Here is a 12,220-nt window from a genome sequence, read left to right as displayed (position 1 = left end):
GAAAGCAGAGAATACCAGAAAGACGTTTACCTGTGTTTTATTGACTATGCAAAGGCATTCGACTGTGTGGATCATAACAAATTCTGGATAATATTACGAAGAATGGGAATTCCAGAACACTTAACTGTGCCCATGAGGAACCTGCAGATAGACCAAGAGGCAGTCATTTGAACAGAACAAGGGGATACTGTGTGATTTAAAATCAGGAAAGGTGTGCGTCAGGGTTGTATCCTTTCACCATACTTATTCAATCTGTATGCTGAGCAAATAATCCAAGAAGCTGGACCATATGAAGAAGAATGGTGCGTCAGGACTGGAGGAAGACTCATTAACAACCTTTGATACGCAGATGACACAATCTTGCTTGCTGAAAGTCAAGAGAACTTGAAGCACTTACTGATGAAGATCAAAGACCACAACCTTCATTATGGATTACACCTCAACATAAAGAAAAAAACAAATCCTTACTACTGGACTAATAGGCAACAACACGATAAATGGAGACAATACTGAAGTTTTCAAGGATTTCATTTGACTTAGATCCACAATCAATGCCCACGGAAGCAGCAGTCAAGAAATCAAATGACACATTGCATTGGGCAAATCTGCTGATAAAGACCTCTTTAAAGTGTGAAAAACAGATGTCACTTTAAGGACTAAGGTGTGCCTGACCCAAGCCATGGTGTTTTCAATCGCCTCATATGCGTGCCAAAGCTGGACAATGAATAAAGAATACCATTGAAGAATTGATGCCTTTCAATTATGATGTTGTTAAAGAATATTGAATATGCTGTGGACTGCCAGACAAACAAACCTGTCTTGGAAAAAGTACAGCCAGATGCTCCACAGAAGCAAGGATGGGAAGGCTTTGTCTCACATACTTTGGACATGTTATCAGGAGGGATCAGTCCCTGGAGAAGGACATCATGCTTGGTGAAGTAGAGGGTCAGTGAGGAAGAGGAAGACTCTTAACAAGATGGACTGACACAGTGGCCGCAACAATGGTCTCAAGCATAACAAGGATCATGAGGATGGCGCAGGACCAGGCAGTGTTTCACTGTTTTGCATACGGTTGCTATGAGTAGGAAGCAACTTGATGGCACCTAACAGCAACAATATATATCTATTTATATATTCCTTATGTTAGAAAAATCTATGATTGAAATCAGCTTGCATTTGGGGCTGTAGAAAGATGTAATACTTTAAAATGCCAATTTTCTGAATTAAATGAAATATTCAGTAATGCCAGCTTTTTTCCTTTTCTTACTTGAATGCAAAAAACAGGGCTAGATAATTTTTATGAATGTTAAGTAAACACTCTTGATCAAAATCATGGGTTATTACTATGTTTACTAACATTAAAGAAAATTGGTTAAATTCCAAAATAACTTTGTTGTAATATTATTACATTCCTTTTATTATTATCTTTCCTTTTATTATTATAATTAATTATACACTTATTTTAACTTGTTTTCTCAGGGCTTTTTCAGTAGCGACTGTGGTTAGTGCTTCACATGCATTATTTCAATTAGTCCAACTACCATAAGAAGCAAGACTGATTTCCCTATTTCACAGATGAAGAAACTGACTCTAGGGAATTCAAGAGTCTTGTCCAGGACACAGAAATAATACCTTTACAATATGGTGTTTCATTCTTTCTTTTTTCTTGTCAAAATTTCAGATGATTAAACTTAATTCTGATTTAAAAAAAAAAAAAAAAGTGCTCCTTCAAAAATATGACATTTTTGTCAAAATAGCTATATGAAATTGAATTTTTAACAATGACTGTGATTGGTGTAGCAGTTAAGAGCTTGGCTGCTAACCAAAAGGTCAATAGTTTGAATCCACCAGCCTCTCCTTCAAAACCCTATGGGGAAGTTCTACTCTGGGCTATGAGTCGGAATCGACTAGACGGCAACAGGTTTGTTTTTTTTTGGTTGTTGTTGCTGTTGTTTTTCTATTTAAAATAAAAAACAGAACAAACTGGTTATGTAACTTGTCCCTTCAGCCACTGTGATGGTTAATATTGTTTGTGTCAGCTTGGCTGGGCCATGATTTTCAGTGTTTTGGCGGTTGTATAATGTTGTGATCACTTCCCTGTTGAGATCTGATACATGATCATCCCCATGATGGGATCTACTGTGGTACCGATGGGGTCGGGGCCTGTGGTGGCTCACCGCCCCCCAACCCCCTCAGCCTTCATCTCTCCACCCTCCGCCTCCTAGCTCTTCCTGCTCGCCTAGCCCTGGGCTTTTGCTTGTTCTAGATCCTGCAGCTGGCTCCTGTTCATCTGACCTCCGGTTCTTGGGACTTAAGCTAGCAGCTTGCCTGCGGATCTTGATATTCGTCAGTCTTCACAGCCTGCTACAGCCCTGCTTGCCAACCTACACACCTTGGGTTCGCCAGCCCCTGCAGCTACATGAATCAAGAGAAACCTCTTTCCTGCCCCATGAACTTGGGACATTACAGCCTCTAAAAACCACATCAGCCATTTCCTTGATATAAATCTCTATGTGTGTATATACACACACACACACACACACGTGTATATATATATATATATATATATATATATATACACACCTTACTGGTTTTGTTTCTCTAGAGAACCCAGCCTAAGACAGCCACACTGGCCCCTTTGCGTTTTATCAAACTCCGTCTGTACTCTCCTGCCACAAGGCCTTTGCATATGCTGTCTCCCCATCCTCATCTTGCTCCTTCACTCCTCTGCCTACTTAACCCCACTTCGTCCTCTGGGGCACAACTTGATCTCTCTGACCAGGTCAATTCCTTGGTCTCAAAGCATCATATACCTCTTCTTCTCATAACTAAAATTTTACCTTTATTTCTATGATTCTCTACTTCATGCCTGTCTCACATACTAGGCAATAAGCTTCATAAAAGCAGCAGTCGTTCCTGGTTTTTCTCACCATTTTAACCCCAATGCCTGGCACACCGTAGAAGCTCAAAGAAAAAATCTACAGAAGGAAGGAAACTAACATTTACATTGTCTTCCTTGTGATTCCCTGAACATGCCAGATATATTCCTACCTCAGGGCCCTTGCATCTGCTGTTCCTTCTGCCCGGTAGTCTCTTCCCACAAAAATCCCCATAGCTAGTTCCTTCCTCTCTTTCAAGTCTTTGCTCAAATGGCATCTTCTACATGAGGCCTTCCTTGAACATCCTACTTTAAACTGCATAAACTCTTCCACTCCAACCTCTGTACATTCGTCAGTTCCACCTCTTTTATTTTTGCTGCAGCATTTACTATGCCCTAAAATACTAAATATCTTACTTATTAGAGTATTATCTGTCTCCTCCCACTAGAAGATTAACTCCATAAGGGTAAGGATTTTCTTCAGTGCTGTATTTCCAATGCTTAAAATAATTTCTAGCTCATAGTAAAAACTCAATAAATATTTTTGAAAAAATAACTGACTATATATAACAAGATGACATAAAATTTTGTCAAAATTTTTCTACTTTCAAAATTTATCTTAACATACATCTTTATCTTCATACTTATCTTAAAACACAATTCAGCCCAACAATCCTATTGAAACCAACTGTACCCTTCAAAAATTCTCCTGTCTAGTCAAGCTAATCTCCTTACCATCTTCAGACCATCATGATTTTTATCCCCCTGGACCCTTCTTCCGAAATTACTTTCCTCTTTCTTCATTCCTCTCCTAAATTCTTCCCATCCAAAGGCTTCCATTCCTTTAAGTATACTATGTAAAATCTAAGAACTCTTTCCTTGTCACCACAGCCTATGTTCATCCTTCTCTCATCTAAACACTCGTATCCCATTAGCTAGGGCTCATTCCAAACACTAGTTAGCATCAAGCTAACTACATAAGAATGACTCTGTGAAGATTTAAACAACAACAAAAAAAAAAAACAACATTTTCTAAGGTCTCAGTGCAGATCAGGCAAATCAGAGTTTCCAGGATTGGGACACAGGAATCAGTATTTTCTTTAACGTGTCCTCAAATGATTCTCATTCACAGCCTGGCCTAAGAACAACTATCTATACTATGGAGTCTAAAACTAGTCATAAAGTACTTTGTGGCTATATTTAAATAAACATTCCTTATGTGTGCCTTCTAGAACTTCTTTTAGAGAAGAAGTCTTATAAAATTTAACCATAATAACCACGAGGTGCATGTTTATCTTAAGACTTTTCATTAAACGTCAAATACACATGTCCCGTGTCAAATAGTACAACTGATGGCCCTAATTTTGAAATAAATCATTCAAATCCAATCTTAATATCTTGATTCATAGATATGCAAAGGCATTTTCAAAAATAGCATATTGATATCATAGGAGAGCATATATTGCAAAAAAAAATGTAATTAAGCTTATCAAAATGAGCAGCAACCAAAACTCAGTAAAAGAAAAAAAAGTTAACCCAATCATAGTTTACTAACCTGTTTGTTTTTCTCTGCCATGGAAAGTTGCAATGCCAAGAGCATGGAGTCTGCACCACACACAGTAGTTCGTTCAGAGTTACAAAGAGTGTGCCAATTCCGTCTAAACTCTTTGATCATATCCAAGACAGACTTCTGATAAAGCACAGTCATCCTCTTAAAGTAGGACAGGATACAATGTTAAATTGCCTTATTTTAATAGGAAATAAATATCTAACATGTGTAAACAAACAGAAAAAATAAACAGTGGATAAGAGGTCATTTCATATTGACCAAGGTTGTCTTTAATTAAATTTAGGCAAATAGAATAACAATACAATTCCTGCACAACCGTATTTTCCTCTCATTTAATTTTACGTAAAATCTTTTGAAATAACAAACCCTCAGTCTGAAAAATCATGCAAAACATGTATATTCTGCAAACTTATAATTATAGACAAAGGAATAACTAATTAAAGCTATATTTAAAAAAAATTTGTTTTCAGTAGATGGTAGTATCTGGTAAATTGCAAAAAAAAAAAAAAAAGAAAAATAGTCAAATTTCTTCCATCCCTATACGCTCTTTCCTCCCCACCAAAGAAGTGGTGTACTTTTCCCCTGTTTAAATCTGGGCCATCCTTGTGCCTTGCTTTGGCCAATAGAATGTGAGGAAAATGACATTATGGAAGTCTCTAGTCCAGGCCTCCAGAGTCCAGTGCAGAAAAAAGTTAACATAGCAGGCCTGACTGGCATCTTCAAAAGGCCTGCTTATAAGCTTGGCCATTGGCTGATGTCTGGGAACTTCAATCTCAGGAGGGTTCTCACCACCATTAATTGATAAGAGGGGCTCACGATGGCTAAACTGCATAAACAATATCAACATAGTTTATGCTGAACATCTGCTTTCCTTCTGGGAGTCTGGAATTCTGTCAGAGGCTGCCTAGGTATTCAGCCCACAATATAAACCCTGAGCACAGAGTCTCTTACAAGCTTCCTTGGTTGGCAACATTTCACATATGCTGTCACACTTGTTGCTGGGGGAATTAAGCACATCTTGTGTGACTCCACTGAGAGAGGACCTAGGAAGCTTGTACCTGGTCTCCCCTAGACTTCTCCCCATGCACCTTTTCCCTATGCTGATTTTGCTTTGTATCTTTCTCCTGTAATAAATCAGACTTGAATGACTATATGCTGAGTCCTGTGAGTCCTCTCAGCAAATCATCAAACCTGGAGGTGGTCTTGGGAGCCTCCTAACATGAGGCCTTGCTCTCACTCTCTTGCTACACTCAGATTGCCATGTGAAGAAGTCCAAGCTAGACTGCTAGAGTTGCACTCCAAGTGACAACGAACACCAACTCACAGATAAGTCAGTGTGACTGAGACTATCTAGCCCCAGTGAACCTACTAGATGAACTGCAGCCACATGATTAATCCCAGGCTCGTGACCAGCAGTAGAACCACTTAGCTCAGCCCAGCTCAAACTGTCGATCCACAGAATCACGAGCAAATAAAATGGTTGTTGCTTTAAGCTACTAAGTTTTGGAGTGGCTTCTTACATAGCAATAGATAACCGATACACTAGCTAATATTTAGGAGCTCTTACTTGGTGCCAGATACTTTTCAAAAGCTCAATATTTGTTAACTTGCTCAATCCTCACCAAAGTCCTATGTAGTGGGTATTATTATCCTCATTTTACATTTTATATCTGAAAACACTGGTGCCTCATGTCACTTAGCAAGCAAATGGCCAAAGCAGACCTAAACCCAAGATGCCTAACTCTATCAACTGTGCTCTTAAACCACCATGTTACATAACCTCTCCTGATCAGACAAAAGCCTTTCAAAAAGCTGTAGTTCAAATGCTTTATATAACCAAGCAAATTCCTTCCAAGTTTACAGATGTGCCTACCAAACACTTTTCTTCTTTAAGTACACCAGTCTCTGACATATTCACATGTCCACTGTGAATACTGTGCTGTATACATTCTATTTACTGACTCCTTCTAGTATCCTTTTCTTTTACTTTTATGTGGCATAAACGGAATCCCGTATGCTTACTAAATATCTTGGGTTCATATAGAAAAAAAGGTCACATGCCATTTACAAAATGAGTTGAGTTAAAACTGGAAGTGTTTAAATATAGACGTAATCAGTAATATAATTTAAAGATACAGATAGAAGACTATATGAAAATATCTACATAAATATAACTCCTCATAAATAGCTGAGAGTTTTATTTCCTTTAAAAAATCCCCTCTACCTTTTAAAAGGAAAAAAAAAGAGTCTGAAGACAAAATAAAGCTTCAGCTTCAGTAATATGATCACTTTGCCTAAAATATATCTTTGCCAATAAATTATTTACTGGCTTTAAAGGTATTATGAGTCCATATTGCTAAGAATGAAAACTCTTCCAAAATTAGACTGTTCTAATCCTGGGTCCACCACTTAATAGCTGTGAGGTCTTAGCCAAGTTATGTCAGCTTTCCCTGCCTCAGGTTACTCATTCTGAAAATGAAAATAATGACAGCTCCAATCTCATACGGTTTTGTGAAAAGCAAATAAGTACAAATAAAACTTTTAAAGTAGTGCCTGGCACGTATAAGGGCACATGGAATGTTAGCTATTATCGTGCATTATGAGTTTCTAGGTTGTTATGAGCTAAAATTGACAGAGTATTATTATCGGAGACAGAAAACAAACAGTCTCCTCCAGAGGTCAGCAAACTTTTTTGGAAAGAGCCAAACAGTAAATATTTGAGGCTTTGCAGGCCCCAGGGTCTCTGTCACAACTACTAAACTTGCCCTTGTAGCATGAAAAGAGCCATCGACAACATATAAATGAATGAGTGTGGCTCAGTTGGAACATGCTCCAATAAAACTTTATTTATAGACATTGAAAGTTGCATTTCATACAGTTTTCACATGTCAACAAAATGTTACTCTTCTTTTGGTTTTTCCAATAATTTAAACATTAAAATCAAATTTTAGCTCAGGAGCTGGCTGCACAAAAGCAGGCAGCACAGACGGTTTGCCAACTCCTGGTCTAATACCAGCTCTTCCAACAGCTGTGTGAAACTAGGTGATATACTTTATATCTATCTGGCTGCCTAAGTAACGAGAACAGGAATACTACTCATTCTATCAACCTTCCAACCAAGTTATGAGGACTCAGTGAGATAATGAAAAACAAGTGTTCTGAATGGGCAGGCTGTACTATACAAAAACAGTAGAAGGTGGTAGTGATAAAAAATATTTGTTTTAAAAAATTGGATTCCAAGTGGTGATGATTGCACAACATGGTGAACGTAATTAATGTCACTGAATTGTACAAGTAAAAATGGTTGAAATGGTAAATGTTTTGTTACATATGTTTTCCACAATTTTTTTTAAAACTGGATTCAAAGCTGTACTGAAGCAAAAATTGTAGGAGAGGAAATTGTCACCGGGGAGGCAGTGTGAGATGGCTGAAAGAACTATACTTGCGACTCAGGGTTCTCCCTTTTATTAGCTGCACATCCTTCACTATGTAAAATCTCTGATAGTCTCAATCTCTTCATATGTAAAACGGAGAAGATAATTCCTACTTTTTTGTGAGATTTTAATGACACAAGTACAGTTACTTAATAGGTGCTCAATAAAAAACGACAGCCGTTGCTGTTATTATTGTCAAAATTCAGATCCTAAACGTTCCCTGAAAGGATATCACAGGAGGTCGAAAGTATTTGATTGGAGTCAGCGTCCGTGCTGGGGCTAGAACTCTGGTTTCCTGCCTAATGGACCTTATTAAGCAGGCTGCCCTGTCTGGGCTTTAGTTTCCCAATCTGCAGACGCTACCTCAGGACCTCCCGGCACCATCACTGGATACTGTGAACTCTGTCCGACGCCCCCAGACCCAACCAGATTTCAGCGCGAAGCAACTGCACAAATAACATCCCCACAAGGTCACATGACGCTTGGCTGGTACAGAAACACTCTCACAAACCCTAGCTTGAATCACTACTTAAAGTACGACAGGCGGGCAGGGGAGAGGTGAGACTCACCTGGCTCTAGGGAGACCCCCGCAGGTGCAGACTTGACCAAAAAAAGGTCCTGCAGGGATACCCGCTCGCGAATGCTTTTGCCACCACAGGTTACATTTCAAATCTCGCGGGAGAGCCCGGGAGCCAATCGCCGCGCTCGCCCTCCGACCCGGAAGCAGAGTCGGCGTTTGCCGCTGCGGCCCCCAGCGGAGACCAGCTTCCCTCTGGACCCGGCCGGGAGCTCTTCGGTGCGTATAGCGCTGGGAACACAAAGGAGCGTGCCGCTTTGCTGCTGGCCGCCCTGCGCTCCCACCCTGTCCCCTAGACTTTTTTCTCCCTCCGGGCTATTCCCACCCCTCCTCCTTCCGACCGCGGGTCCGGGGAGGCGGGAGCAGGTTCTCATGAGACGCACCTGTCCCAGGGAGAGACGTCGGGACTCGTTGCAGAGACTTTCCTTGGGCTCACTCTCCATCTCTACTCTTACAGTTTTAGATTGGAAAGTCTAGCCTGCCGTGTACAGTGAGTCCCTAAGAAGTGTAATGAGATCCGATAATGCTTTAATGAGCCACAGGTCCGAAGCCGGGACCAAATTTCCTCGGATCTGTTGGGCTTCACACACGGTTTTGCCTCCGTGGGCATCTCAGCTGCTGATTACCCTTAACAAGTGTCCAGTCCCGGATGCCCACTTGTAAGGTTACTAGTTTATTAGCTCTCTGAAGTGAGATTCATCTTAACTGATTATTAGTAAACACCCGTCAGGTGTTTGTTGTGTTTGTTACTAAATCCAGGTGTTTTTAAGCGCATAAAACTCTTGTATCTATTTTTAAAAGAAACTCTTTAGAATCTATAATTTACATCAGGGAATCCTGTTTCCAGAATGCACATTAGGCCCAGATTGGTTAGTTGAAGTTTCGTGTCTGGTATTATGAATATTGTTTTTATATCAAACATTTTGGCACTCCTTTCTCTACATCCAGTCATATTTTGTATATGCTTCTATTATAGTCGTTTTCACGCTGGACCTTGAATTTGTGTTCTCCTGTGTTTTTCTTCCCTATCATTGATGCCCAGCATATGGAAAAATCTTTCAAATCCTGGCTCCCCTTTGGAGCTTGGGAAGTTACTTAACTTAAAGCTTCGATTTCTTCATCTGTAAAATGGGGACCATAAATAGTACCTGCCTCTTAAGCTTGTGCGAATATTAAATGTGATAATATCTGGAGTTTACTTGGCATGGTGCCTACATATAGTGCTCAGTAAATGTTAGCTATTTTTAATTTTTATGAATATATTTATTATTAAACTGATCCCATTTTCAAGCGCTCACCAAGTCTTTTAGACAGTCCAAACACAATCTTACCATGATTTACTCTGCAAGTATCATTCACAAATGTGAAAAGAGGAAAACTATAAAGCAGGTGTTGCACCATTAATAATTTCATTGAATTATTTTCCTGCTGTTTCTGTGATAAGTAAATATTTCATTCTTTTTGAACCATCTGTGGCAGTGCAATGCCACATATTTAGCGTGATTCATTTGCTGAATAACACTTTGACCATTTCCAATTCTGTTTGTGTTATAATCCACAGTTTCGTGACCTTGTCCAGTAGGAGGCTATTTTATTTTTACAACTGCTCAAGTTTTGACATACGAGATGAAGCAAGACGCCACAAGAAATGCTGCCTACACTGTGGATTGTGAAGATTATGTGCATGTGGTAGAATTTAATCCATTTGAGAGTGGCGATTTAGGAAACCTAATTGCATATGGTGGCAATAATTATGTGGTCATTGGCACGTGTACATTTCAGGTTAGTCTACAAAACTGTGGTGAATGACAATGAAGGTATTTCACTGATAAGAAAACTTAAATACATGCCAGAGCTAAACTTTGAAATTATATTGAGTTTGAGAGTAAAAAAAGTGATACAAAGAACCACAGAAAAGGACATTGCCAGTCATATATGTCTGAGAGTGTGCAAACATTACACAGGTGGTGACAAAACTCCCAATTAAATGGGACGCAGTTAATGACAATTTTTAATCATTCCACTTTTACATAGGAGACAAGCTACTCTTGAGAGCCTAAAATCAGTCCTCCGGGGGATTTTGTAGCTTTCATAAGATTCTACTTTTCTGTTAATATGCTGTCATACTTTTTACACATCCAAAACATGCAATTAGAATATGCAAAGTGTGAAATCATATTGATTAAGCAGACAGTTCAGCATCCTCATTAAGAGCATGAACTCTGGATCCGGAATGCCTAAGTGTTTCCTCCTGCCTGGCTTTACCTCTTAATAGCTGTGTGACCTTGGGCAAGGTACTTAACCTGTCATCTACAAAAATTAGGAAAAAAATACTTAATACGGTTTTGTGAAGTTTAATTAGCACATGTACAGTTCCTGGAATAGCATCTGGCACATTGTAAACCATGTATATTTTATCTGTCATTGATTTGGACAATGATGACACTCAGGCACAGTCCTATGTTTAAATCGCCAAAGTAAGATTGATCTGTGGTGAGCACACACCGTGTTTTCTCAACGAAAAGCTAGTTCTTCGTGTGAGAAAGACTTTGAACAATGAGGGTTTAACCCTCAGGAATCTTGGTTAATCCTTTGTTTACCGGAATATTATTCATAGAATCTTATTTCTCAAATTATGATTATTCGATTAGGTAATTTGGCAGTGACCAATTTTCAAAGATTTAAAATAACTTTCTCACTAAAACCATCATAAGCATTATTTCCTCTTTTACCCAAGAGGCAGTTCAGCATCTTAAAGTGTTTTGACATTATAAATGCAATTTAGCATTTTAAAGTACAGTAAATGTGTAAAGTTATATAAAATTGAACTGCATTCATATTTATCCTACAGGAAAGTACGAGTTAAAGGTTTCAGTTTGTTGGCGTCTGAATGGAATATGAGAGCTCTTACATTATTCCGCATTGTCTGTTAGGGTGGGAATAGGAATTTCTAGCTTTTAGGCTAAAATGACCCTTGGCTGACTTCAGCTGAACTACCATATTATTGTTGTTATTTGTTATTAGTTGCCATCGAGTCGATTCCAACTCTTGGCGACCCCAAGTGTGCAGAGTAGAACTGCTCCATAGGATTTTCAAGGCTGTGAAGCTTTCAGAAGCAGATCATCAGGCCTGTCCTCCAAGGCACCTCTGGGTGGGTTCAAACCTCCAAACTTTTGGCTAGTACTTGTGTGCTTAACTGTTTGCAACACCCAGGGACTTCTTGAGTGCACACGAGGTGCTGGAAACTGATGACACATTTGTTAAAAAAGCAGAAACCCTTATTTAAAATAGGAGATTTTAAATGTAAAACAATGCATTAAAACTGCTATAAAAGCCCTATGTGAAAAGGCTGGAGGGAGCATGAAAGTTTCTAAGTCTATTCAAAGGATCTTCATTATGAATTGAGGCCTCTGGTGGTATAGTGCTTTGTCTCCCCACCCCTCCCCACCTCATCCCCACCCCCCAACCCCCGCAACATTTTTATTAGGACTTGGATGAGAACACTGATTTAGGCGAACACGTTCAATTTATATAGAACACAAAGCTGTGAAGAGTACCTAATACTTTGGATGACAGACTTCAGTTAAGTATTTATTGAGCACCTGCTATATACCAGCTCTGCTAGAATCCAAACCTTGTTCAGTAGCTGGGATTAGTGGGCCAAGTTGAACAAGCCAGAATTTAATAAAGGTGAATACATATAAAGTCTTAAAATGATAGACTGTGAGAGCTGGAAGGAAGAAATGGGACTTAGTGTTTAC

At 39.2% G+C, this 12,220-nt stretch overlaps 2 protein-coding genes across 14 annotated transcripts in view; one reads left to right on the top strand and one right to left on the bottom strand.

Moving 5' to 3' along the window:
* PARPBP (PARP1 binding protein) overlaps positions 1 to 8,540 on the bottom strand; it is a 125,397-nt gene extending 116,857 nt beyond the window's left edge. For 9 of the 10 annotated variants that reach the window (XR_002823640.1, XR_002823642.1, XR_002823641.1 and 6 more), the window contains exons 1-2: positions 8,452 to 8,540; positions 4,434 to 4,589 (exon numbers count right to left, since the gene is read on the bottom strand). Coding sequence is in view for 6 of the 10 variants with exons in the window: in XM_023728968.1 (XP_023584736.1) it covers positions 4,434 to 4,586 (153 nt within the window). In the remaining 4 variants the exon portion in view is untranslated. The remainder of the gene's footprint in view (positions 1 to 4,433; positions 4,590 to 8,451) is intronic. The other variant, XM_023728969.1, reaches the window with a different exon arrangement.
* A 115-nt stretch (positions 8,541 to 8,655) lies between these two features.
* NUP37 (nucleoporin 37) overlaps positions 8,656 to 12,220 on the top strand; it is a 44,927-nt gene continuing 41,362 nt past the window's right edge. Inside the window, exons 1-2 of one of the 4 annotated variants that reach the window (XM_023728964.1) lie at positions 8,656 to 8,678; positions 10,021 to 10,241. In XM_023728964.1, coding sequence (XP_023584732.1) covers positions 10,086 to 10,241 — 156 coding nt within the window. In that variant the 5' untranslated portion in view covers positions 8,656 to 8,678; positions 10,021 to 10,085. The other 3 variants (XM_023728965.1, XM_023728966.1, XM_004373761.2) reach the window with 3 other exon arrangements.

This window comes from Trichechus manatus, unplaced genomic scaffold (assembly GCF_000243295.1).
Source record: "Trichechus manatus latirostris isolate Lorelei unplaced genomic scaffold, TriManLat1.0 scaffold00027, whole genome shotgun sequence".
NCBI lineage: Eukaryota > Metazoa > Chordata > Mammalia > Sirenia > Trichechidae > Trichechus > Trichechus manatus.
Note: the sequence above shows the minus strand (reverse complement) of the source record. Positions and strands in the feature narration are given on the sequence as shown.